The sequence below is a fragment of the Lonchura striata genome, chromosome 33, assembly GCF_050655825.1.
Source record: "Lonchura striata isolate lonStrDom1 chromosome 33, ASM5065582v1, whole genome shotgun sequence".
In the NCBI taxonomy this organism is placed as follows: Eukaryota; Metazoa; Chordata; class Aves; order Passeriformes; family Estrildidae; genus Lonchura; species Lonchura striata.
Genome location: NC_140735.1, coordinates 6,902,153 through 6,929,564, shown reverse-complemented (window position 1 = coordinate 6,929,564; position 27,412 = coordinate 6,902,153). Strand labels below are relative to the sequence as shown.

At 44.9% G+C, this 27,412-nt stretch overlaps 1 protein-coding gene across 2 annotated transcripts; it reads left to right on the top strand.

Moving 5' to 3' along the window:
* Nucleotides 1-285: 285 nt before the first annotated feature.
* Nucleotides 286-22,822, top strand: TOMM40 (translocase of outer mitochondrial membrane 40). 2 transcript variants are annotated; one of them, XM_085564562.1, is made up of 10 exons: nucleotides 286-508; nucleotides 5,144-5,211; nucleotides 6,827-6,919; nucleotides 10,133-10,234; nucleotides 11,660-11,765; nucleotides 13,865-13,987; nucleotides 16,119-16,195; nucleotides 19,766-19,868; nucleotides 21,994-22,166; nucleotides 22,357-22,822. In XM_085564562.1, the coding sequence occupies exons 1-9, from the start codon at nucleotides 301-303 to the stop codon at nucleotides 22,131-22,133; spliced, it is 1,020 nt and encodes a 339-aa protein (XP_085420688.1). In that variant the 5' UTR covers nucleotides 286-300; the 3' UTR covers nucleotides 22,134-22,166; nucleotides 22,357-22,822. The 2 variants fall into 2 exon arrangements, with proteins under 2 accessions (XP_085420688.1, XP_085420687.1); XM_085564561.1 differs by lacking the exon at nucleotides 22,357-22,822 and adding an exon at nucleotides 22,179-22,267 and having other exon boundaries at nucleotides 21,994-22,136.
* The last annotated feature ends 4,590 nt before the right edge of the window (nucleotides 22,823-27,412 follow it).

Here is a 27,412-nt window from a genome sequence, read left to right as displayed (position 1 = left end):
GCGTGGCCCGGAGCTGGGCGCTCTCCGGCCGCCGCCGCGTGAGTCCGGCGTGGGGGGGCGGGGGAGGAACGGCGGCGATTTTGGGGCGATTTGGGGCGATTTTGGGCAAATTGGAGCAAATTTGGGGTCACCCCCAGCGGGCCGCGGGAGGGGGCGCGCCGCGCCGCTCGCTCGGGGCGGTTTTGGCGCGGCGATTCGGCGGGAACGGTGGGGGGGGCGATTTTGGGGTGAAATCGGGGGTTTCGCGGTCGGGAAATTGAAATTTTTTGGGATTTTGTTTTCGGCAGCCCCTCCCCCAGCATGGGCAACGTCTGGGCCGCCGGGTCGCCCCCTCCCCCCCCCGCCGCCCCTCCCCCGCTGCTGCCGGTGCCGCCCCCCGGGTTCGCGGCCCCGCCCCCCCTGAGCGGGGTGGGGGGAGGGGCGCCCCTCCCCCCCCGCGCCCCCGAGGGGGGAGGGGAGCCCCTCCCCAACCCCGGCGCCTTCGAGGAGTGCCACCGGCGCTGCAAAGGTGAGCGGCGCGAAAAGCACGGCAAACAGCCAGAAAACGGCCCCGAAATGCCCGAAAACATCCCCAAAAATCAGCCTTAAAATGCCCGAAAACATCCCCAAAAATCAGCCTTAAAATGCCCAAAAACATCCACAAAAATCAGCCTTAAAATGCCCGAAAACATCCCCAAAAATCAGCCTTAAAATGCCCAAAAACATCCCCAAAAATCAGCCTCAAAATGCCCGAAAACATTCCCAAAAATCGGCCCCGAAATGCCCGAAAACATCCCCAAAAATCAGCCTCAAAATGCCCAAAAACATCCCCAAAAATCAGCCTTAAAATGCCCAAAAACATCCACAAAAACCGGCCCCGAAATGCCCTAAAATATCCCCAAAAATCAGCCTTAAAATCCCCGAAAACATCCACAAAAACTGGCACCGAAATGCCCGAAAACATCCCCAAAAATCGGCACCAAAATGTAAAAAATTGGCCCAAAAAATCCCCAAAAACATCCCAATAAACCAGCCCCCAAATGCCCGAAAATATCCCCAAAAATCAGCCTCAAAATGCCCGAAAATATCCCCAAAAATCAGCCTTAAAATGCCCAAAAACATCCACAAAAACCGGCCCTGAAATGCCCGAAAACATCCCCAAAAATCAGCCTTAAAATCCCCGAAAACATCCACAAAAACCGACCCCAAAATGCCCGAAAACATCCCCAAAAATCAGCCTTAAAATGCCCGAAAACATCCCCAAAAATCAGCCTCAAAATGCCCAAAAACATCCCCAAAAATCAGCCTTAAAATGCCCAAAAACATCCACAAAAACCGGCCCCGAAATGCCCTAAAATATCCCCAAAAATCAGCCTTAAAATCCCCGAAAACATCCACAAAAACTGGCACCGAAATGCCCGAAAACATCCCCAAAAATCGGCACCAAAATGTAAAAAATTGGCCCAAAAAATCCCCAAAAACATCCCAATAAACCAGCCCCCAAATGCCCGAAAATATCCCCAAAAATCAGCCTCAAAATGCCCGAAAATATCCCCAAAAATCAGCCTTAAAATGCCCAAAAACATCCACAAAAACCGGCCCTGAAATGCCCGAAAACATCCCCAAAAATCAGCCTTAAAATCCCCGAAAACATCCACAAAAACCGACCCCAAAATGCCCGAAAACATCCCCAAAAATCAGCCTTAAAATGCCCGAAAACATCCCCAAAAATCAGCCTTAAAATGCCCAAAAACATCCCCAAAAACCGGCCCCAAAGTGCCCGAAAATATCCCCAAAAATCAGCCTCAAAATGCCCGAAAATATCCCCAAAAATCAGCCCCAAAATCCCCTAAAATGTGCCCAAAAATCAGCCCCAAAATACCCAAAAATATTCCCAAAATCCCCTAAAATATCCCCAAAAATCAGCCTGAAAATCCCCTAAAATATCCCCAAAAACCGGCCCCGAAATGCCCAAAAACATCCCCAAAAATCGGCCACAAAATGCCAGAAAACATCCCCAAAAACCAGCCCCAAAATGTAAAAAATTGGCCCAAAAAATCCCCAAAAACATCCCAATAAACCGGCCCCAAAATGGCCGAAAATATCCCCAAAAACCGGTCCCAAAATTAAAAAAATTGGCCCAAAAAATGGCCGAAAATATCCCAAAAAATCGGCCCCAAAATCCCCGAAAACATCCCCAAAAGTCAGCCCCAAAATGCCCTAAAATAGCCCCAAAAATCAGCCCCAAAATCCCCTAAAATATCCCCAAAAACCGGCCTCAAGATCAGCCCCAAAATCACCGAAAATATCCCCAAAAATCAGCCCCAAAATGCCCGAAAATATCCCCAAAAACCGGCCCTGAAATCCCCGAAAATATCCCCGAAAACCGGCCTCAAGATCAGCCCCAAAATCACCGAAAATATCCCCAAAAATCGGCCCCAAAATCACCAGAAATATTCCCAAAAATCGGCCCCAAAATCTCCTAAAATATCCCCAAAAACCGGCCCCAAAATGCCCGAAAACATCCCCAAAAATCGGCCCCAAAATCACTGAAAATATCCCCAAAAATCGGCCCCAAAATCCCCAAAAACAGCCCCAAAAATCAGCCCCAAAATGCCCAAAAACATCCCCAAAAATCGGCCCCAAAATCCCCTAAAATATCCCCAAAATCAGCCCCAAAATCCCCTAAAATATCCCCCAAAATCAGCCCCAAAATCCCCAAAAATCATCACTAAAAAGCCTCCAAAATCCCCAAAAAATTGACCCAAAAAACCCTAAAAATAACCCAAAAATTGGCCCCAAAAGCCCTAAAAACCAGCCCAAATATCCCAAAAAATCAGCCCAAAACCCCCTAAAAATCCCTAAAAAATCCCCGAAGATCAGAGCAAAAAACTCTAAAAATCAAAAATATTGCCTCAAAAATCAGCCCCAAAATCCCAAAAAATCGGCCCAAAAATTGGCCAAAAAAATCCAAAAAAATCGGCCCAAAAAAATCCTAAAAATCCAAAAAGAATTGGCCCAAAAATCAGCCCAAAAATCCGCCCCAAAGTCGGCCCAAAAATCCCAAAATGTTCCCCAAGAATTCCCAATTTTCCCCCAATTCCCAAATTTCCCAAAAATTCCCATTTCCCCCCGAAATTTCCCCCCAAAATCCCCAAATTTCCCCTCCCAAAACCCCAAAATTTTTTCCCAAAATTCCCCAGAAAATTTGATTTTTCCCTCCCCAAATTCCTCAAAATCCCCAAATTTCCCCCAAAAATCCCCAAAATTTCCCCCCCAAAATCCCCAAATTTCCTCCCCAAATCCCCAAATTTTCTCCCAAAATCCCCCAATTTTCCCTCAAAATCCCGAAATTTCCCCTCCCAAAATCCCCAAATTTTCTCCCATAATTCCCCAAATTTTTCTCAAATTCCCTCAAAATTCCCCAGAAAATTTGATTTTCCCTCCCCAAATTCCTCAAAATCCCCAAATTTCCCCCAAAAAATCCTCAAAATTTCCCCCCAAATCCCCAATTTTCTCCCCAAATCCCCCAATTTTCCCTCAAAATTCCCCAAATTTTTCACAAATTCCCCCAAAATCCCCCAGAAAATTTGATTTTCCCTCCCCAAATTCCTCAAAATCCCCAAATTTCCCCCAAAAAATCCTCAAAATTTCCCCCCCAAACCCCCAATTTTCTCCCAAATCCCCCAATTTTCCCTCAAAATTCCCCAAATTTTCTCCCAAAATTCCCCAGATTTTTCTCAAATTCCCTCAAAATTCCCCAGAAAATTTGATTTTCCCTCCCCAAATTCCGAAAAATCCCCAAATTTCCCCAAAAAATCCCCAAAGTTTCCCCCCCAAACCCCCAGTTTTCTCCCAAAATCCCCAAATTTTCCCTCCCAAAATCCCCAAATTTTTCACAAATTCCCCCAAAATTCCCCAGAAAATTTGATTTTCCCTCCCCAAATTCCTCAAAATCCCCAAATTTCCCCAAAAAAATCCCCAAAATTTCCCCCCCAAAATCCCCAAATTTCCCCCCCAAATCCCCAAATTTCCCTCAAAATCCCCCAATTTTCCCTCAAAATTCCCCAAATTTTCTCCCAAAATTCCCCAAATTTTCTCCCAAAATTCCCCAAATTTTTCACAAATTCCCCCAAAATTCCCCAGAAAATTTGATTTTCCCTCCCCAAATTCCTCAAAATCCCCAAATTTCCCCAAAAAATCCCCAAATTTCCCCCCAAAATCCCCAAATTTCCTCCCAAAATCCCCAAATTTCCCCCCAAAATCCCCAAATTTTCTCCCAAAATTCCCCAAATTTTTCACAAATTTCCCCAAAATCCCCCAGAAAATTTGATTTTCCCTCCCCAAATTTCCCCCCAAAATCCCCAAATTTCCTCCCAAAATCCCCAAATTTCCTCCCAAAATTCCCCAGATTTTTCTCAAATTCCCTCAAAATTCCCCAGAAAATTTGATTTTCCCTCCCCAAATTCCCAAAAATCCCCAAATTTCCCCAAAAAATCCCCAAAATTTCCCCCCAAATCCCCAGTTTTCTCCCAAAATCCCCAAATTTTCCCTCAAAATCCCCAAATTTCCCCTCCCAAAATCCCCAAATTTTTCACAAATTCCCCCAAAATTCCCCAGAAAATTTGATTTTCCCTCCCCAAATTCCTCAAAATCCCCAAATTTCCCCAAAAAATCCTCAAAATTTCCTCCCAAAATCCCCAAAATTTCCCCCCAAATCCCCAAATTTCCTCCCCAAATCCCCCAATTTTCCCTCAAAATTCCCCAAATTTTCTCCCAAAATTCCCCAGATTTTTCTCAAATTCCCCCAAAATTCCCCAGAAAATTTGATTTTCCCTCCCCAAATTCCTCAAAATCCCCAAATTTCCCCAAAAAATCCCCAAAATTTCCCCCCCAAACCCCCAGTTTTCTCCCAAAATCCCCAAATTTCCCCTCCCAAAATCCCCAAATTTTCTCCCAAAATTCCCCAAATTTTTCACAAATTCCCCCAAAATCTCCCAGAAAATTTGATTTTCCCTCCCCAAATTTCCTCCCCAAAATCCCCAAATTTCCCCCCAAAATCCCCAAATTTCCCCCCCAAAATCCCCCAATTTCCCCCCAAATTCCCAATTTTTCCCAAAATTCCCAATTTTTCCCCAAATTCCCGGAATTCCGAATCCCGCAGAGCTGTTCCCGGTGCAGATGGAGGGCGTGAAGCTGACGGTGAACAAAGGGCTCAGCAACCACTTCCAGGTGAGCAATCCCAAATTTACGGAATTTCCGGAATTTCCGGAATTTTGGGGAATTTTTGGGAATTTTTTGGGGACTTTTATGGAATTTTGAACCATTTTTGAAGGATTTTTTGGGGATTTTAATGGAATTATTTGGAATTTTTACGGGATTATTTGGAATTTTTACGGGATTATTTGGAGTTTTTGTGGAATTTTGTAAAATGGAATTTTATGGGGTTTTTTTTTTTATTCTTACGGAATTTTTCGTGGAAGTTTTTTTACGGTGTTATTTCGCATTTTTATGGAATTTTTGAAAGCGGAATTTTATGGATTTTCTTTATTATGGGTTTTTTCATGGAATATTTTGATGGCATTATTTTGAATTTTTATGGAATTTTTTAATATAGAAGTTTATGGGTTTTCTTTATTTTTATGGAATTTTTAATGGAATTCTTTTAGGGAATTATTTTGAATTTTTACGGAATTATTTTGAATCTTCATGGAATTTTCATGGAATTTTTTGGCCTTTTTGGGGAATTTCTTCTTTTTTTTAATGGAGTTTTTTAATGGAATTGCTTTGAATCTTAATGGAATCTTCATGGAATTTTTATGGAATTTTTTGGCATTTTGGGGGAATTTTGTTATTTTTAATGGAATTTTTTTATGGAATAATTTTGAATTTTTATGGAATTTTTTTTTTTAATCTTTATGGAATTTTTTTTGAATTTTTGTGGAATTTTTTGGCGTTTTGGGGGCATTTTTTTTTTTATTTTTAATGGAATTTTTAAATGGAATTATTGTGGATTTTAATGTAATTTTAATGGAATTTTTCGGCGTTTTGGGGGGGATTTTTTTTACTTTTCATGGAATTTTTTTTAATGGAACTATTGTGGATTTTCATGGAATTTTTTGGCGTTTTGGGGGATTTTTTTTATTTTTATTGGAATTTTTTAATGGAATCATTTGGAATTTTTATGGAATTACTTTGAATTTTTATGGAATTTTCATGGAATTTTTTTTTGGCGTTTTGGGGGGATTTTTTTTTACTTTTCATGGAATTTTTTTAATGGAACTATTGTGGATTTTCATGGAATTTTTTGGCGTTTTTTGGGGATTTTTTTTACTTTTCATGGAATTTTTTTAATGGAATTATTGTGGATTTTCATGGAATTTTTTGGCGTTTTGGGGGGATTTCTTTTACTTTTTGTGGAATTTTTTAATGGAACTATTGTGGATTTTCATGGAATTTTTTGGCGTTTTTTGGGGATTTTTTTTACTTTTCATGGAATTTTTTTAATGGAATTATTGTGGATTTTCATGGAATTTTTTGGCGTTTTGGGGGGATTTTTTTTACTTTTCGTGGAATTTTTTTAATGGAACTATTGTGGATTTTCATGGGATTTTTTGGCGTTTTTTGGGGATTTTTTTTACTTTTCATGGAATTTTTTAATGGAATTATTGTGGATTTTCATGGGATTTTTTGGCGTTTTGGGGGGATTTCCCCGGAATTTTGGCGGAATTTTTTGGGGTTTTTTCCCGGGAATTTTTTGTGCCTTGTTTTTCCCGGCCGTTCCCGTCGGGAATTTTGGGAATTTTTGGGAATTTTGGGCATTTCCTGGTGTTTTTTCCCTCCGCAGGTGAATCACACGGTGGCGCTGAGCACCCTGGGCGAGTCCAATTATCACTTCGGGGCCACCTACGTGGGCACCAAGCACCTGAGCCCCACCGAGGTGGGAATTCCGGGAATTCCGGGAATTCCGGGAAAAATCCGGTGAAATTTGGGCGAAATTCGGTGAAATTTGGGCAAAATTCGGTGAAAATTCGGTGAAATTTGGACGAAATTTGGGCGAAATTCAGTGAAAATCCGGTGAAATTTGGGAAAAATTTGGTGGAAAGTTGGGATTTTTTGGGGGGAAATTCCAGGAAAATTCATGGAAATTCAGGAATTTTGGGAGAATTTGGGGAAAATCCGGTGAAAATTTGGTGAAATTTGGGCGAAATTCGGTGAAAATTCGGTGAAATTTGAGCAAAATTCAGTGAAAATCCAGAGAAATTTGAGCAAAATTTGGTGGAAAATCGGGAATTTTTGGGGAGAAATTCCAGGAAAATTTGTGGAAATTCAGGAATTTTGGGAGAATTTGGGAAAAATTCGGTGAAAATCTGGAGAAATTTGGGCGAAATTTGGTGAAATTTGGGTGAAATTCGGTGAAAATCCGGAGAAATTTGAGCAAAATTTGGTGGAAAATTGGGAATTTTTGGGGGGAAATTCCAGGAAAATTTGTGGAAATTCAGGAATTTTGGGAGAATTTGGGAAAAATCTGGTGAAAATTTGGTGAAATTTGAGCAAAATTCGGTGAAAATTCGGTGAAATTTGAGCAAAATTTGGTGAAAATCCAGAGAAATTTGGGGAAAGTTTGGTGGAAAATTGGGATTTTTTTGGGGGGAAATTCCAGGAAAATGTGTGGAAATTCAGGAATTTTGGGAGAATTTGGGAAAAATCTGGTGAAAATCTGGTGAAATTTGGGAAAAATTTGGTGAAATTTGGGTGAAATTCAGTGAAAATCCAGAGAAATTTGATCAAAATTTGGTGGAAAATCGGGAACTTTTGGGGGGAAATTCCAGGAAAATTCATGGAAATTCAGGAATTTTGGGAGAATTTGGGAAAAATCTGGTGAAAATTTGGGGAATTTTGGGCAAAATTCGGTGAAAATTCGGTGAAATTTGAGCAAAATTTGGTGAAAATCCAGAGAAATTTGGGGAAAGTTTGGTGGAAAATTGGGATTTTTTTTGGGGGAAATTCCAGGAAAATGTGTGGAAATTTAGGGATTTTGGGAGAATTTGGGAAAAATCCGGTGAAAATCTGGTGAAATTTGGGCAAAATTCAGTGAAATTTGGGTGAAATTCAGTGAAAATCCAGAGAAATTTGAGCAAAATTTGGTGGAAAATCGGGAATTTTTGGGGAGAAATTCCAGGAAAATTCGTGGAAATTCAGGAATTTTGGGAGAATTTGGGAAAAATCCAGTGAAAATCTGGTGAAATTTGAGCAAAATTCGGTGAAAATCCAGAGAAATTTGAGCAAAATTTGGTGGAAAGTCGGGATTTTTTGGGGGGAAATTCCAGGAAAATTCATGGAAATTCAGGAATTTTGGGAGAATTTGGGAAAAATTCGGTGAAAATCTGGAGAAATTTGGGCGAAATTTGGTGAAATTTGGGTGAAATTCGGTGAAAATCCAGAGAAATTTGAGCAAAATTTGGTGGAAAATTGGGATTTTTTGGGGGGAAATTCCAGGAAAATTTGTGGAAATTCAGGAATTTTGGGAGAATTTGGGGAAAATCTGGTGAAAATCTGGTGAAATTTGGGAAAAATTTGGTGAAATTTGGGTGAAATTCAGTGAAAATCCAGAGAAATTTGAGCAAAATTTGGTGGAAAATCGGGAATTTTTGGGGGGAAATTCCAGGAAAATTCATGGAAATTCAGGAATTTTGGGAGAATTTGGGAAAAATCTGGTGAAAATTTGGGGAATTTTGGGCAAAATTCGGTGAAAATTCAGTGAAATTTGGGTGAAATTCAGTGAAAATCCAGAGAAATTTGATCAAAAGATGGTGGAAAATTGGGATTTTCTGGAGGGGAAATTCCAGGAAAATGTGTGGAAATTCAGGGATTTTGGGAGAATTTGGGAAAAATCCAGTGAAAATTTGATGAAATTTGGGAAAAATTCAGAGAAAATTTGGTGAAATTTGAGCAAAATTCGGTGAAAATCCAGAGAAATTTGATCAAAATTTGGTGGAAAATCGGGATTTTTTGGAGGGGAAATTCCAGGAAAATTCATGGAAATTCAGGAATTTTGGGAGAATTTGGGAAAAATCTGGTGAAAATTTGGGGAATTTTGGGCAAAATTCGGTGAAAATTCGGTGAAATTTGAGCAAAATTTGGTGAAAATCCAGAGAAATTTGGGGAAAGTTTGGTGGAAAATTGGGATTTTTTTGGGGGGAAATTCCAGGAAAATGTGTGGAAATTTAGGGATTTTGGGAGAATTTGGGAAAAATCCGGTGAAAATTTGATGAAATTTGGGAAAAATTCAGTGACAATTCGGTGAAATTCGGGCGAAATTCAGTGAAAATCCAGAGAAATTTGAGCAAAATTTGGTGGAAAATCGGGAATTTTTGGGGGGAAATTCCAGGAAAATTTGTGGAAATTCAGGAATTTTGGGAGAATTTGGGGAAAAATCAGGGAAGTTTGGGAGAATTTGGGGAAATTTTCAGGAATTTTGGGGTTTTTAGTGTGAAATTTGGAGGAAATTGGGTGAAATCCAAGGGAAATCCAGTGGAAATTTGGGTTTTTTTGGGAAATTTTCAGGAATCTTTTGGGGAATTTTTGGGGGGATTTTTTGGGGAGATTTTTGGGAATTTTTAGGGGAGATTTTTGGGAATTTTTGAGGGGGATTTTGCGATCTGGAGGGGATTTTCCGGGGAATTTTGGGGGAAAATTTTGGGGGAGATTTTGGGATTTTTGGGGGAGATTTTTTGGGATTTGGGGGGGATCTTTCAGGGAATTTTTGGGGGGATTTTTTGGGGGGATTTTGGGAATTTTTAGGGGAGATTTTTGGGAATTTTTTGAGGGGGATTTTGCGATCTGGAGGGGATTTTTCGGGGAATTATTTTGGGGGAGATTTTGGCATTTTTGGGGGAGATTTTTTGGGAATTTTTTGGGATTTGGGGAGGATCTTTCAGGGAATTTTTGGGGAACATTTTGGGATCGTCGAGGGAAATTTGGAATTTTGGGAATCGAGTCAATTCCGGAATTGCTGAATTCAGGCCAGGAGCGATTTGGGGATTTGAGGATTTTGGGATTTGGGGATTTTCTGCCATCGAGGAGCTCCCAAAATCTCCCCAAAAATTCCCCAAAAATTCCCCAAAATTCCCCAAAATTTGTTTTTTTCCAGGCGTTCCCGGTGCTGGTGGGGGACATGGACAACAGCGGCAGCCTCAACGCGCAGGTGGTGCACCAGGTGAGCGCCCGGATCCGCTCCAAAATCGCCTTCCAGGTACGCAACCCCGGAATTCCGGGAATTCCGGGAATTTTCGGGAATTCTGGGGGAAAATTTGGGAATTTTGGGGGGTTTTTTCAGGAGTTTCGGAGGTTTTTATGGGGTTTTTTGGGGATTTTTTTTAATTTTCAAGGGAATTTTGGTGAAATTTGGGGAATTTTAGGGGGATTTGGGGAGTTTTTCAGGGATTTTTTGGATTTTGGGGATTTTTTGGGATTATTTGGGGATTATTTTGGGGTTTTCGGGGGTCTTTTGGGGTTTTTTTTGAGGGATTTTTGGGAATTTTTAAGGATTTTTTGGGGTTTTCTGGGGGTGAGCTCCTGGATCCGCTCCAAAATCGCCTTCCAGGTACGGAATCCGGGAATTTTGTAATTTTTTGGGAATTCTGGGGGAAAATTTGGGAATTTTTGGCGTTTTTTTAGGGTTTTTTTGGGGGATATTTTTGGGCTTTTTTGGGGATTTTGTGGGATTTTTTTGGGGGGGGGAGGGTTTTAATTCTTGGGGGATTCTTTGGAATTTTAAAGGAATTTTGGTGAAATTTTGGGAATTCTAGGGGGATTTTGGGGATTTTTCAGGAATTTTTGGGATTTTTTGGGAATTTTTAAGGATTTTTTTTGGGATTTCTGGGGGTGAGCTCCTGCCTCTGCTCCAAGCTCGCCTTCCAGGTATGGAATTCGGGAATTTGGGAATTTTTTTGGAATTTTTGGGAATTTTCGGGGAAAATTTGGGAATTTTTGGTGGGTTTTAGGGGGTTTTTGGGGGATTTTTGGGCTTTTTTTGGGATTTTGGGGGAATTTTTTTTTGGGTTTTTTTTTTTTTAATTTTTGGGGGATTTTGGGAATTTTAGGGGGATTTTGGTGAAATTTTGGGAATTTTAGGGGGTTTGGGGGATTTTTGGACTTTTTGGTTTTTTTTTTTTTTTTGTGGCTTCTTGGGGGATTTTTTAAAACTTTAACAGCATTTTTGAGGAATTTTGGGATTTTTTTAGGAAACCTCTGGGAAATTTTGGACATTTCTTGGGATTTTTTGGGACGTGTTGGGGGATTTTTGGGCGATTTTGATGATTTTGGGATTTTTTTTGGGAATTTGGGGAATTCTGGGGGGTGGGCGCCCATATCCACTCCAAGGTCACCTTCCTGGTATGGAATTCAGGAATTTTGGGAATTTTTTGGGAATTTTTGGGGTATTTTTTGGGGGTTTCTGGGGTATTCCAAAAATAGAAATTTTCTCAAAAATCCATTAAGTTTTTTCCCAAAAATTAAGATTTTTCCCTCAAGAAATGAAGATTTTCTCCCCAAAAAAAGCTCTTTTCTTCCCAAAAATCAGGATTTTTTCCCCCAAAATTCGGGGATTTTCCCCCCAAAGTGGGGATTTTTTTCCCGACGCTGGGATTTTTCCCAAAATCCCCGGATTTTCCCCCAGACCCAGCAGGCCAAGTTCGTGAACTGGCAGGTGGACGGGGAATATCGGGGCGGCGACTTCACGGCGGCGCTGACCCTGGGCAACCCCGACATCCTCATGGGCTCAGGTCAGACCCAAAATCCCCCAAAAATCACCCAAAAAAATGGACCTCAAAATCCCTCAAAATGGCCCAAAAATCCCCCAAACAATGGCCAAAAAAAATCTCCAAAATCCCCCCAAAAAACGGCCCCAAAATCCCTCAAAAAATGGCCCCAAAATCCCCCAAAAATGGCGCAAAAATCCCCCAAAAATCAGCCCAAAAACTCCCCAAAATCCCCCAAAAAACAGCCCAAAAAACCCACAAAAATGGCCCCAAAATCCCCCAAAAATCGGCCCAAAAATCCCCCAAAGAATGGCTCCAGAAATCCCCAAAATCCCCTAAAAATCGGCCCCCAAATCCCCCCAAAAAACCCAAAAAATGTCCCAAAAATGGCCCCAAAATCCCCCAAAAACTGGCCCCAAAATCGGTCCAAAAATCCCCAAAATCCCTCAAAAAACGGCCCAAAAACCCCCAAAAATGGCGCAAAAATCCCTCAAAAAATGGCTCCAAAAATCCCCTGAGAAATGGCCCCAAAATTGGTCCAAAAATCCCCAAAATCCCCCAAAAAACGGCCCCAAAATCCCCCTAAAATGGCCCCAAAAACCCCCCAAAAATGGCCCAAAATCCCCCAAAATTCGGCCCCAAAATCCCCCCCAAATGGCTCCAAAATTCTTCCAAAAACCCCAAAAAATGGCCCCGAAAAGTCCCCAAATCCCCCAAATTTTCGCCGTTTTTTCCCAAACTTCCCAGACCCTTCCCAGAATTTTTTTTAATTTTCCCTGAAATTTGCCCCAAATTTTCCCAAAATCTTTTGAATTTTCCCAAATTTTCCCTGAATTTTCAGGAATTTGCCACAAATTTTCCTAAAATCTCCTGAATTTTCCCAAAATCTCCTGAATTTTTCCAAATTTCCCCCGATTTTTTGGGGGATTTATCCCAAATTCCCCCAGATTTCCGCGAAAATTTCCCCAAAATTTACTGTAATTTCCCCCAAATACTGTCAAAATCTCCCAAATTTTCCGAAAATCCCAAATTTCCCCTGATTTTTCAGGGATTTCCCCCAAATTTCCCCCGATTTCTCGGGGATTTCTCCCCAAATTTCCCCCGATTTCTCGGGGATTTCTCCCCGAATTTCCCCCAATTTCTCAGGGATTTTTCCCCCAAATTTCCCCCGAATTTCCCCCGATTTCTCAGGGATTTTTCCCCAAATTTCCCCCGATTTTTCAGGGATTTTTCCCCGAATTTCCCCCGATTTCTTGGGGAATTTCCCCCGATTTCTCAGGGATTTTCCCCCAAATTTCCCCCGAATTTCCCCCGATTTTTCAGGGATTTTTCCCCAAATTTCCCCTGATTTCTCAGGGATTTTTCCCCAAATTTCCCCCGAATTTCCCCTGATTTCTCGGGGATTTCTCCCCGAATTTCCCCCAATTTCTCGGGGATTTCTCCCCGAATTTCCCTCAATTTCTCAGGGATTTTTCCCCAAATTTCCTCCGAATTTCCCCCAATTTCTCAGGGATTTTCCCCCAAATTTCCCCCGAATTTCCCCCGATTTTTCAGGGATTTTTCCCCAAATTTCCCCTGATTTCTCAGGGATTTTTCCCCAAATTTCCCCCGAATTTCCCCCAATTTTTCAGGGATTTTTCCCCAAATTTCCCCCAAATTTCCCCTGATTTCTCAGGGATTTTTCACCAAATTTCCCCCGAATTTCCCCCGATTTCTCCCCGAATTTCCCCCAAATTTCCCCCGATTTCTTGGGGATTTTTCCCCAAATTTCCCCCGATTTTTCAGGGATTTTTCCCCGAATTTCCCCCGATTTCTTGGGGAATTTCCCCCGATTTCTCAGGGATTTTTCCCCAAATTTCCCTCGATTTCTCGGGGATTTTTCCCCAAATTTCCCCCAAATTTCCCCCGATTTCTCGGGGATTTTCCCCCAAATTTCCCCCGATTTCTCGGCGATTTTCCCCCAAATTTCCCCCGATTTCTCAGGGATTTTCCCCCGAATTTCCCCCGATTTCTCGGCGATTTTCCCCCGAATTCCCCCCGAATTCTCCGGGATTTCCCCCGGATCCCCTGAGTTTGTCCCGAATTTCCCAAATCCCGCTGAAATCCCCCCAAAATGCGCGCAGGGATCCTGGTGGCGCACTACCTGCAGAGCGTGACGCCGCAGCTGGCGCTGGGCGCCGAGCTCGTCTACCACCGGCGCCCCGGCGAGGAGGGCGCCGTGCTCTCGCTGGCCGGCCGCTACTCAGGTGAGCCCCAAAATCCACCGGGGAACCCCAAATCCTGGGAGAAAAACCCCAGAATCCTGGGAGAAAACCCCCAAAATCCTGGGAGAAAATCCCCAGAATCCTGGGAGAGAGACCCCAAAATCCTGGGAGAAAAACCCCCAGAATCCTGGGAGAGAGAGACCAAAATCCTGGGAGAGAGAGACCAAAATCCTGGGAGAAAATCCCCAGAATCCTGGGAGAAAACCCCAAAATCCTGGGAGAAAAACCCCCAGAATCCTGGGAGAGAGAGACCAAAATCCTGGGAGAGAGAGACCAAAATCCTGGGAGAAAATCCCCAGAATCCTGGGAGAAAACCCCAAAATCCTGGGAGAAAAACCCCAAAATCCTGGGAGAAAAACCCCAGAATCCTGGGAGAAAACCCCCAAAATCCTGGGAGAAAACCCCCAAAATCCTGGGAAAAAAACCCCCAGAATCCTGGGAGAAAACCCCAAAATCCTGGGAGAAAAACCCCAGAATCCTGGGAGAAAATCCCCAGAATCCTGGGAGAAAACCCCCAAAATCCTGGGAGAGAGAGACCAAAATCCTGGGAGAGAGAGACCAAAATCCTGGGAGAGAGAGACCAAAATCCTGGGAGAAAACCCCCAAAATCCTGGGAGAAAACCCCAAAATCCTGGGAGAAAAACCCCAAAATCCTGGGAAAAAAACCCCCAGAATCCTGGGAGAAAACCCCCAAAATCCTGGGAGAAAACCCCCAAAATCCTGGGAAAAAAACCCCCAGAATCCTGGGAGAAAACCCCAAAATCCTGGGAGAAAAACCCCAAAATCCTGGGAAAAAAACCCCCAGAATCCTGGGAGAAAACCCCCAAAATCCTGGGAGAAAACCCCCAAAATCCTGGGAAAAAAAACCCCAGAATCCTGGGAGAAAACCCCCAGAATCCTGGGAGAAAACCCCCAAAATCCTGGGAGAGAGAGACCCCAGAATCCTGGGAGAGAGACCCCAAAATCCTGGGAGAGAGAGCCCAAAATCCTGGGAGAAAACCCCCAAAATCCTGGGAGAAAACCCCAAAATCCTGGGAGAAAAACCCCAAAATCCTGGGAGAAAACCCCAAAATCCTGGGAGAAAACCCCCAAAATCCTGGGAGAAAAACCCCAAAATCCTGGGAGAGAGACCCCAAAATCCTGGGAGAGAGAGCCCAAAATCCTGGGAGAGAGAGACCAAAATCCTGGGAGAAAATCCCCAGAATCCTGGGAGAGAGACCCCAAAATCCTGGGAGAAAACCCCCAAAATCCTGGGAGAAAACCCCAAAATCCTGGGAGAAAACCCCCAAAATCCTGGGAGAAAAACCCCAAAATCCTGGGAGAGAGACCCCAAAATCCTGGGAGAGAGAGCCCAAAATCCTGGGAGAGAGAGACCAAAATCCTGGGAGAAAATCCCCAAAATCCTGGGAGAGAGAGCCCAAAATCCTGGGAGAGAGAGACCAAAATCCTGGGAGAAAATCCCCAGAATCCTGGGAGAGAGACCCCAAAATCCTGGGAGAGAGAGACCAAAATCCTGGGAGAGAGAGACCAAAATCCTGGGAGAAAATCCCCAGAATCCTGGGAGAGAGACCCCAAAATCCTGGGAGAAAACCCCCAAAATCCTGGGAGAAAACCCCAAAATCCTGGGAGAAAACCCCCAAAATCCTGGGAGAAAAACCCCAAAATCCTGGGAGAGAGACCCCAAAATCCTGGGAGAGAGAGCCCAAAATCCTGGGAGAGAGAGACCAAAATCCTGGGAGAAAATCCCCAAAATCCTGGGAGAGAGAGCCCAAAATCCTGGGAGAGAGAGACCAAAATCCTGGGAGAAAATCCCCAGAATCCTGGGAGAGAGACCCCAAAATCCTGGGAGAAAACCCCCAAAATCCTGGGAGAAAACCCCAAAATCCTGGGAGAAAACCCCCAAAATGTCTCAGGTGAGACCCCCAAATCCAGGTGAGCCCCCAAATTTCGGGTGAGCCCCCCAAAATCCAGGTGAGCCCCCCAAATTTCGGGTGAGCCCCCCGAATTTCGGGTGAGCCCCCCGAATTTCGGGTGAGCCCCCCAGAATCCAGGTGAGCCCCCCGAATTTCGGGTGAGCCCCCCAAAATCCAGGTGAGCCCCCCAAATTCCGCAGCGCCGGCGTGGATCGGGACGGTGACGCTGGGCCAGGCCGGGGCGCACCTGACCTACTACCACCGAGCCAGCGAGCAGGTACCAAAATCCCCCAAAATCACCCCAAAATCAGCCCAAAATCAGCCCAAAATCCCCCAAAATCAGCCCAAAATCAGCCCAAATTCACCCCAAAATCACCCCAAAATTCAGCAAAAACTCACCCCAAAATCACCCCAAAATTCAGCAAAAACTCACCCCAAAATCCCCCAAAATCACCCCAAAATCAGCCCAAAATCAGCCCAAAATTCAGCAAAAACTCACCCCAAAATCAGCCCAAAATTCACCCTAAAATCACCCCAAAATTCAGCAAAAACTCACCCCAAAATCCCCCAAAATCACCCCAAAATCACCCCAAAATCAGCCCAAAATTCAGCAAAAACTCACCCCAAAATCAGCCCAAAATTCACCCTAAAATCAGCCCAAAATTCAGCAAAAACTCACCCCAAAATCCCCCAAAATCACCCCAAAATCAGCCCAAAATCAGCCCAAAATTCAGCAAAAACTCACCCCAAAATTCAGCAAAAACTCACCCCAAAATCAGCCCAAAATTCACCCTAAAATCACCCCAAAATTCAGCAAAAACTCACCCCAAAATCTCCCAAAATCACCCCAAAATCAGCCCAAATTAACCCCAAAATCAGCCCAAATTCACCCCAAAATCACCCCAAAATCAGCCCAAAATTCAGCAAAAATTCACCCCAAAATCAGTCCAAAATTCACCCCAAAATTCACCAAAAAATCACCCCAAAATCAGCCCAAATTCACACCAAAATCAGCCCAAAATTCAGCAAAAACTTACCCCAAATTCACCCCAAAATTCACCCCAAAATTTCCCCAAAATTCACCCCAAAATTCACCCCAAAATCACCGCAAAATTCACCCCAAAATTCACCAAAAATTCACCACAAAATTCACCCCAAAATTCACAAAAAATTCACCCCAAATTCACCCCAAAATCAGCCCAAATGCACTCAAAAATTCACCCCAAAATTCACCAAAAATTCACCCCAAAATCCACCCCAAAATTCACCAAAAATTCACCCCAAAATTCACTAAAAATTCACCCCAAAATTCACCCCAAAATCACCACAAAATTCACCCCAAAATCACAAAAAAATTCACAAAAAATTCACCCCAAAATTCACCCCAAAATCACCACAAAATTCACCCCAAAATCACCCAAAATTCACCCCAAAATCACCAAAAAATTCACAAAAAATTCACCCCAAAATTCACCCCAAAATCACCCAAATTCACCACAAAATACACCAAAAATTCACCCCAAATTCACCAGAAAATTCACCCCAAATTCACCCGAAAATCACCCTAAAAAAAAATGGGGGAAATGGTGAAATATGGAGAAATCTCCCCAAATTTGGGTTGGGGGGATTTGGGGAGGGGTCCCTGGGTGGGTGGGACCCCCAGGTGTGTCCAGGTGTGGGTGGGGCTCCCAAAATGGGGAAAAAAAACCAAAAAATGGGCAAAAAATGTTGAAAAAAAGGGAAAAAATGGGGAAAAATCCTAAAAAATTTTGGGAAAATGTCCCAAAACGGTGAAATCTCCCCAAATTTGGGGTGGGGGGATTTGGGGAGGGTCCCCAGCCGGTGGGATGTTCAGGTGTGGGTGGGGCTCCCAAAATGGGGAAAAAAACCCCAAAAATGGGTAAAAAATGTCGAATAAAAGGGGAAAAATGGGGAAAAATCCTAAACAATTTTGGGAAAATGTCCCAAAACGGTGAAATCTCCCCAAATTTGGGGTGGGGGGATTTGGGGAGGGTCCCCAGCCGGTGGGATGTTCAGGTGTGGGTGGGGCTCCTAAAATGAGGAAAAAAACCCAAAAAACGGGTAAAAAATGTCGAATAAAAGGGGAAAAATGGGGAAAAGTCCTAAAAAAATTTGGGAAAATGTCCAAAAATGGTGAAATCTCCCCAAATTTGGGGTGGGGAGTTTTGGGGAGGGTCCCCAGCCGGTGGGATGTTCGGATGTGTGTGGGGCTCCTAAAATGAGGAAAAAAACCCAAAAAATGGGCAAAAAATGTTGAAAAAAAGGGGAAAAATGGGGAAAAATCCTAAAAAAATGTGGGAAAATGTCCAAAAATGGTGAAAACTCCCCAAATTTGGGGTGGGGGGGATTTGGGGAGGGTCCCCAGCTGGTGGGATGTTCAGGTGTGGGTGGGGCTCCTAAAATGAGGTAAAAACCCCAAAAAATGGGCAAAAAATGTCAAATAAAAGGGGAAAAATGGGGAAAAGTCCTAAAAAATGTGGGAAAATGTCCCAAAACGGTGAAATCTCCCCAAATTTGGGGTGGGGGGATTTGGGGAGGGTCCCCAGCTGGTGGGATGTTCAGGTGTGGGTGGGGCTCCCAAAATGAGGTAAAAACCCAAAAAAATAGGCAAAAAATGTTGAAAAAAAGGGAAAAAATGGGGAAAAATCCTAAAAAATGTGGGAAAATGTCCCAAAACGGTGAAATCTCCCCAAATTTGGGTTGGGGGGATTTGGGGTGGGGTCCCCGGGCGGGTGGGACCCCCAGGTGTGCCCAGGTGTGGGTGGGGCTCCCAAAATGGGGAAAAAAACCCAAAAAATGGGCAAAAAAAGGGAAAAAAGGGGGAAAAAATGGGGAAAAGTCCTTTAAAAAAGTGGGAAAATGTCCCAAAACTGTGAAATCTCCCCAAATTTGGGGTGGGGGGGATTTGGGGAGGGTCCCCAGCCGGTGGGATGTTCAGGTGTGGGTGGGGCTCCCAAAATGGGGAAAAAACCCCAAAAAATGGGCAAAAAATGTTGAAAAAAAGGGAAAAAATGGGGAAAAATCCTAAAAAAAAGTGGGAAAATGTCCAAAAATGGTGAAAACTCCCCAAATTTGGGGTGGGGGGATTTGGGGAGGGTCCCCAGCTGGTGGGATGTTCAGGTGTGGGTGGGGCTCCTAAAATGAGGTAAAAACCCCAAAAAATGGGCAAAAAATGTCAAATAAAAGGGGAAAAATGGGGAAAAGTCCTAAAAAATTTTGGGAAAATGTCCCAAAACGGAGAAATCTCCCCAAATTTGGGGTGAGGGGATTTGGGAAGGGTCCCCAGCTGGTGGGATGTTCAGGTGTGGGTGGGGCTCCCAAAATGAGGTAAAAACCAAAAAAAATGGGCAAAAAATGTTGAAAAAAAGGGAAAAAATGGGGAAAAATCCTAAAAAATGTGGGAAAATGTCCCAAAACGGTGAAATCTCCCCAAATTTGGGGTGGGGGGGATTTGGGGTGGGGTCCCCGGACGGGTGGGACCCCCAGGTGTGCCCAGGTGTGGGTGGGGCTCCCAAAATGGGGAAAAAAACCCAAAAAATGGGCAAAAAAAGGGAAAAAAGGGGGAAAAAATGGGGAAAAGTCCTTTAAAAAAGTGGGAAAATGTCCCAAAATGGTGAAATCTCCCCAAATTTGGGGTGGGGGGGATTTGGGGAGGGTCCCCAGCCGGTGGGATGTTCAGGTGTGGGTGGGGCTCCTAAAATGAGGAAAAAAAACCCAAAAAATGGGCAAAAAATGTCGAATAAAAGGGGAAAAATGGGGAAAAATGCTAAAAAAATTTGGGAAAATGTCCCAAAACGGTGAAATCTCCCCAAATCTGGGCCCGCAGCTGCAGGTGGGGGTGGAGTTTGAGGCCAGCACGCGGCTCCAGGACTCGAGCGTCGCCTTCGGCTACCAGCTGGAGCTGCCCCGCGGGAACCTCCTGTTCCGGGGTGAGCGCCCCAAAAACGGCCAAAAGAGACCCAAAAACCTCCCCAAATTCCCCCAGAATAGTCCCCAGAATAGTCCCCAAATAGCCCCAAAATAGTCCCCAAATAGCCCCAAAAACGGCCAAAATATCCCCAAAATAGACCCCAAAGTGGCCCCAAAATGACCCCAAAATAGTCCCCAAATAGCCCCAAAATATCCCCAAAATAGTCCCCAAATAGCCCCAAAAACGGCCAAAAGAGACCCAAAAACCTCCCCAAATTCCCCCAGAATAGTCCCCAGAATAGTCCCCAAAATAGCCCCAAAATAGCCCCAAAATAGTCCCCAAATAGCCCCAAAACCAGCCAAAAGAGACCCAAAATAGTCCCCAAAGTGTCCCAAAAATGGCCCCAAAATATCCCCAAAATAGTCCCCAAAATAGCCCTAAAATATTCCCCAAAAAGCCCCAAAAACTCCCAAAATATCCCCAAAAGAGTGTCCAAAATAGCCCCAAAATAGTCCCCAAATAGCCCCAAAAATGGCCAAAAGAGACCCAAAATAGTCCCCAAAGTGTCCCCAAAATATCCCCAAAAGAGCCCCAAAAACCTCCCAAAATATCCCCAAAATGGCCCCAAAACATCCCCAAAATAGTCCCCAAAGTGTCCCAAAAACTCCCAAAATAGCCCCAAAATAGTCCCCAAAATAGCCCCAAAAACTCCCAAAATAGCCCCAAAATAGTCCCCAAAGTGTCCCAAAAATGTCTCAAAATATCCCCAAAATAGTCCCAAAATAGCCCCAAAAACTCCCAAAATAACCTCAAAATAGTCCCCAAAATATTCCCCAAAATAACCCCAAAAACTCCCAAAATATCCCCAAAATAGCCCCAAAAACTCCCAAAATATCCCCAAAAATGGCCCAAAAACATCCCAAAATATCCCCTGAAATTTTGGGGGAAAAGTCCCCAAAAATTTGGGAAAAATTCCCCTGAAAATTTGGGAATTGTCCCAAAAAATTGGGGATTCTCCCCAGAACGGGGAATTGACCAAAACTGGGGAATTTTGCCCCAAATTTGGGATGTTCCCAAAAACGGGGAATTGACCAAAACGGGGGGATTTAGCCCCAAATTTGAATTGCCCAAAACTGTAGGATTTAGCCCCAAATTTGAATTGCCCAAATGGGTGGGATTTATCCCCAAATTTGAATTGCCCAAAACTGTGGGATTTAGCCCCAAATTTGGGAATTGCCCAAATCGGTGGGATTTAGCCCCAGATTTGGGACTTGCCCAAAAGCGTGGGATTTAGCCCCAAATTTGGGATGTTCCCCAGATTTGGGAATTGCCCAAATGGGTGGGATTTATCCCCAGATTTGGGAATTGCCCAAATCGGTGGGATTTAGCCCCAAATTTGGGAATTGCCCAAATCGGTGGGATTTAGCCCCAAATTTGGGAATTGCCCAAAACCGTGGGATTTAGCCCCAAATTTGGGATGTTCCCCAAATTTGGGAATTGCCCAAAACCGTGGGATTTATCCCCAGATTTGGGACTTGCCCAAAACCGTGGGATTTATCCCCAGATTTGGGACTTGCCCAAAACCGTGGGATTTAGCCCCAAATTTGGGATTTATCCCCAAATTTGGGAATTGCCCAAAAGCGTGGGATTTAGCCCCAAATTTGGGAATTGCCCAAATGGGTGGGATTTAGCCCCAAATTTGGGAATTGCCCAAAACCGTGGGATTTAGCCCCAAATTTGGGATGTTCCCCAGATTTGGGAATTGCCCAAATCGCTGGGATTTATCCCCAGATTTGGGAATTGCCCAAAAGCGTGGGATTTAGCCCCAAATTTGGGAATTGCCCAAATGGGTGGGATTTATCCCCAGATTTGGGAATTGCCCAAAACCGTGGGATTTATCCCCAGATTTGGGACTTGCCCAAATCCGTGGGATTTATCCCCAAATTTGGGAATTGCCCAAATCGGTGGGATTTATCCCCAGATTTGGGAATTGCCCAAAACCGTGGGATTTATCCCCAAAGTGGGAATTGCCCAAAACCGTGGGATTTATCCCCAAATTTGGGAATTGCCCAAAACCGTGGGATTTATCCCCAGATTTGGGAATTGCCCAAATCGGTGGGATTTAGCCCCAAATCGCGTTGCAGGCTCCCTGGACAGCTCGTGGCAGGTGGGGGCGGTGCTGGAGAAGAAGCTGCCGCCCCTCCCCCTCACCCTGGCCCTGGGAGCCTTCATCAACCACCGCAAGGAGAAGTTCCACTGCGGCTTCGGCCTCACCATCGGCTGAGACCTTCATCTTCATCATCCTCACCTTCATCACCTTCATCCTGACCTTCATCTTCATCATCCTGACCTTCATCTCCATCCTCATCTTCATCCCGAGCCTCGTTATCCTCGTTATCGTCAGTGTGATCCTCACCATCATCATCCTCATCAACCACCGCAAGGAGAAGTTCCACTGCGGCTTCGGCCTCACCATCGGCTGAGACCTTCATCATCCTCATCCTCACCTTCATCTTCATCATCCTGACCTTCATCTCCATCCTCATCTTCATCCCGAGCTTCGTTATCTTCATTACTGTAATTGTGATCCTCACCATCATCATCCTCATCAACCACCGCAAGGAGAAGTTCCACTGCGGCTTCGGCCTCACCATCGGCTGAGACCTTCATCATCCTCATCCTCACCTTCATCACCTTCATCTTCATCATCTTCATCATTGTCCTGACCTTCATCTTCATCCCGAGCTTCGTTATCGTCAGTGTGATCCTCACCATCATCATCCTCATCAACCACCGCAAGGAGAAGTTCCACTGCGGCTTCGGCCTCACCATCGGCTGAGACCTTCATCTTCATCATCCTCACCTTCATCACCTTCATCCTGACCTTCATCTTCATCATCCTGACCTTCATCTCCATCCTCATCTTCATCCCGAGCCTCGTTATCCTCGTTATCGTCAGTGTGATCCTCACCATCATCATCCTCATCAACCACCGCAAGGAGAAGTTCCACTGCGGCTTCGGCCTCACCATCGGCTGAGACCTTCATCATCCTCATCCTCACCTTCATCTTCATCATCCTGACCTTCATCTCCATCCTCATCTTCATCCCGAGCTTCGTTATCTTCATTACTGTAATTGTGATCCTCACCATCATCATCCTCATCAACCACCGCAAGGAGAAGTTCCACTGCGGCTTCGGCCTCACCATCGGCTGAGACCTTCATCATCCTCATCCTCACCTTCATCACCTTCATCTTCATCATCTTCATCATTGTCCTGACCTTCATCTTCATCCCGAGCTTCGTTATCGTCAGTGTGATCCTCACCATCATCATCCTCATCAACCACCGCAAGGAGAAGTTCCACTGCGGCTTCGGCCTCACCATCGGCTGAGACCTTCATCATCCTCATCCTCATCATCATCACCTTCATCTTCATCATCCTGACCTTCATCTCCATCCTCATCTTCATCCCGAGCTTCGTTATCTTCATTACTGTAATTGTGATCCTCACCATCATCATCCTCATCAACCACCGCAAGGAGAAGTTCCACTGCGGCTTCGGCCTCACCATCGGCTGAGACCTTCATCATCCTCATCCTCACCTTCATCACCTTCATCATCATCCTCATCCTCATTTTCGCCTTCATCTTCATCATCATCATCCTCGTCTTCATCCCAACCTTCGTCACCTTCATCTTCATCATCCTCGCCGTGGAATGAGACAGAGCGGCCTTCATCCCCCTCCTCCTCCTCCCGAGCCTTCGGCCTCGCCGGCTCCGATCTCCTCCTCCTCCTCCTCCTCCTCGCCGCGGGACAAAGCCCTCCCGGAGCCTTCGGCCTCGCCGCGGGCTGAGGGGCCTCCTCCTCCTCCTCCCGGAGCCTTCGGCCTCGCCGCGGGCTGAGGGGCCTCCTCCTCCTCCTCCTCCTCCTCCTTCTCGCAGCCTTCGGCCTCATCAAGTTCGGTTTCCTCCTCCTCCTCCTCCTCCTCCTGAGCCTTCGGCCTCGCCGGGTTCGGGATTTTTCCTCCTCCTCCTCCTCCTCCCGAGCCTTCGGCCTCACCGGGTTCGGGATTTCTCCTCCTCCTCCTCCCGAGCCTTCGGCCTCACCGGGTTCGGGATTTTTCCTCCTCCTCCTCCCGAGCCTTCGGCCTCACCGGGTTTGGGATTTTTCCTCCTCCTCCTCCTCCTCCTCCCGAGCCTTCGGCCTCACCGGGTTTGGGATTTTTCCTCCTCTTCCTCCCCAGCTGCCGGCAGCCCCTCCCCCACCCCCCCCCCCAAAAAAAAAGGGGGAAAAACTCAAAAAAATCCCCAAAATTCCCCCAAAAATCCCCAAATTTGGGGGCTCAGCCCTAAAATTGGGGAAAATTTGGGGGGTCCTCCCAAAAAAAACCACAAAATTTGCGAAAATTTGGGGATTTCTCCTTAAAAAAAACCCCAAGTTCGGGAAAATTTGGGGATTTCTCCTGAAAATAAACCCAAATTCGGGAAAATTTGGGGATCCCTCCCAAAAAAACCCAGAATTTGGGGGCTCGGCTCCAAAAAAGCCCCAAAATTTTGGAAAATTTGGGGCTTTCGCCAAAAAAAAACCAAAATCGGTGAAAATTCACGGATCCATCGCAACAACTCCCAAAATTTGGGGAGTTTGCCCCCAAAAAAACCCAAAATTGGGGAAAATTTGGGCATTTCTTCCAAAAAAAAATCCCATAATTGGGGAAAATTCATGGATCCATCCCAAAAATCCCCAAAATTCGGGAGAATTTGGGAAAATTTGTGGATTCCTCAAAAAAACCTCCAAAATTTGGGCGTTTTGCGCCCAAAAAAAACCCCAAAATTGGGAAAAATTTGGGGATTCCTCCCCAAAAAAAACCCTGAAAGTTTGGGGGTTTTGCGCCTAAAAAATTCCAAATTTTGGGAAATTTTTGGGGATCTCTCCCAAAAAAACCCAAAATTGGGGAAAATTCGGGGGCCCCTCCCCCAATAAAGGAACTGCTCTGGAATTTTGGGGTCTCGGCTCTTTTTTTTGGGGGGAAAAATGCGAATTTTGGGGTTTGGGCTGAATTTTGGGGGGGAAATCGGATTTTCGGGGATTTTGGGTGGAATTTTGGGGGGTTTCTATGGGATTTTGGGGCTTTACATGAAATTTTGGGGGGTTTTATTCAGATTTTGGGAGTTTTCACCTGAATTTTTGGGGTTTTCACCCAAATTTTTGGGGTTCTCAGGTGAATTTTGGGGGTTTTCGTTCAGATTTTGGCATTTCCCCCAATTTTTTGGGATTTCATCCAAATTTTGGGGGGTTTCCCTCAGATTTTTGGGCTTTTCACCCAAATTTTTGGTGCTTTTCAGGTGAATTTTGGGATTTCCCCCAAATTTTGGGGATTTTTTACTCAGATTTTTGGGGTTTTCAGTTCAATTTTTGACAATTTCCCCCCATTTTTTTTTTTGAGCTTTCTCCAAAATTTTTGGGGATTTCCCCCAATTTTATTTAATTTCCCCCAGGTTTTTTTTTGTTTTAATTTCCCCCATTTTTTTTAAATTCCCTGTTCTTTTCCAAATTCCCCATTTCTTTACATTTCCCTCAAATTTTGTTTAAATTCCCCAATTTTTTCATTCCCCCCAATTCTTTTTCCATTTACCTCAATTCTTTAAAATTTCCCCCAATTTTTTATTTATTTCCCACACATTTTTAACATTTCCCTTCATTTTTTTTTAAATTCCATTTTTTTTTTAATTTTCCCCCAACCTTTAAAATTACCTTTTTTCATTTTATTTCCCCCAAATTTTTCAATTTTCCCCCAATTTTTTTTTTACGATTCCCCCTTTATTTTTTTAATTTTTTCCCCCCAATTTTTTATTTTTAATTCCCTTTTTTTTTTCTTTTTTTTTTTTAAATTCCCCCATTTTTTACCGATTTCCCCCCAAATTTCACCGGAATTTTCAGGAATTTTTCCCTCCCCTCCCCCACCCTCCCCTTTGGACCCGGCCCCTCCCCCACCCGGCCACGTCGAGTCCCAAGTCCAGAGGGTGGGGGAGGGGCGGGGGGGGGGGGAGGGGATTTGAGCCTTTTTTGGGGTTTTTTCCCCCAAATTTTTAGTTGGGTGGGGGAGGGGATTTGGGCCCTTTTTGGGGTTTTTTACCCCAAATTTTTAGTTGGGTGGGGGAGGGGATTTGAGGCTTTTTTGGGGGAATTTTCCCCCAAATTTTTTTTGGGTGGGGGAGGGGATTTGGGCCTTTTTTTGGGGGATTTTCCCCCAAATTTTTTTTGGGGGGTGGGGGAGGGGATTTGAGGTTTTTTGGGGGGATTTTCCCCCAAATTTTTTTTTAGGTGGGGGAGGGGATTTGGGGCTTTTTTTGGGGGATTTTCCCCAAAATTTTTTATTGGGTGGGGGGAGGGGATTTGAGGTTTTTTGGGGGATTTTCCCCAAAATTTTTTTTGGTGGGGGCGGAGGGGATTTGGGACTTTTTTTGGGTTTTTTTCCCCCAAATTTTTTATTGGGTGGGGGGAGGGGATTTGAGCCTTTTTTGGGGGATTTTCCCCCAAATTTTTGGTTGGGTGGGGGAGGGGATTTGGGGCTTTTTTTGGGGTTTTTTCCCCCAAATTTTTTTTTAGGAGGGGGAGGGGATTTGAGGTTTTTTGGGGGTTTTTCCCCCAATTTTTTGGTTGGGGCTTTTTTTGGGGGTTTTTTCCCCCAAATTTTTGGTTGGGGCTTTTTTTGGGGTTTTTTCCCCCAATTTTTTTTGGGGGGAGGGGCGGGGTGGGGGAGGGGCCGGGCGAAGGTCGCCTTGGCCCCACCCCCCGCCCCGCCCCCCCCCGGGGCTATTTTGGGGTCCCCATTCGGGGGGGGAGGGGCCGGAGCCGGAGGGACCCGCAGGTGAGGGGGGGAGGGGACCGGGGACATTTTGGGGACAATTTGGGGGATTTTGGGTCCGTTTGAGGGGGGTTCGGTCTGGGGACATTTTGGGGACAATTTGGGGGATTTTGGGTCTGTTTGAGGGGGGGTCGGTCGGTCTGGGGACATTTTGGGGACAATTTGGGGGATTTTGGGTCCGTTTGAGGGGGGTCGGTCGGTCTGGGGACATTTTGGGGACCGGGCACATTTTGGGGACAATTTGGGGGATTTTGGGTCCGTTTGAGGGGGGGAGGGGACAGGGGACATTTTGGGGACAATTTGGGGGATTTTGGGTCCGTTTGAGGGGGGGTCGGTCGGTCTGGGGACATTTTGGGGACCGGGCACATTTTGGGGACAATTTGGGGGATTTTGGGTCCGTTTGAGGGGGGTCGGTCGGTCTGGGGACATTTTGGGGACCGGGCACATTTTGGGGACAATTTGGGGGATTTTGGGTCCATTTGAGGGGGAGTCGGTCGGTCTGGGGACATTTTGGGGACTTGGACATTTTGGGGACAATTTGGGGGATTTTGGGTCCCTTTGAGGGGGGGTTCGGTCGGTCTGGGGACATTTTGGGGACAATTTGGGGGATTTTGGGTCTGTTTGAGGGGGGTCGGTCGGTCTGGGGACATTTTGGGGACAATTTGGGGGATTTTGGGTCTGTTTGAGGGGGGGTC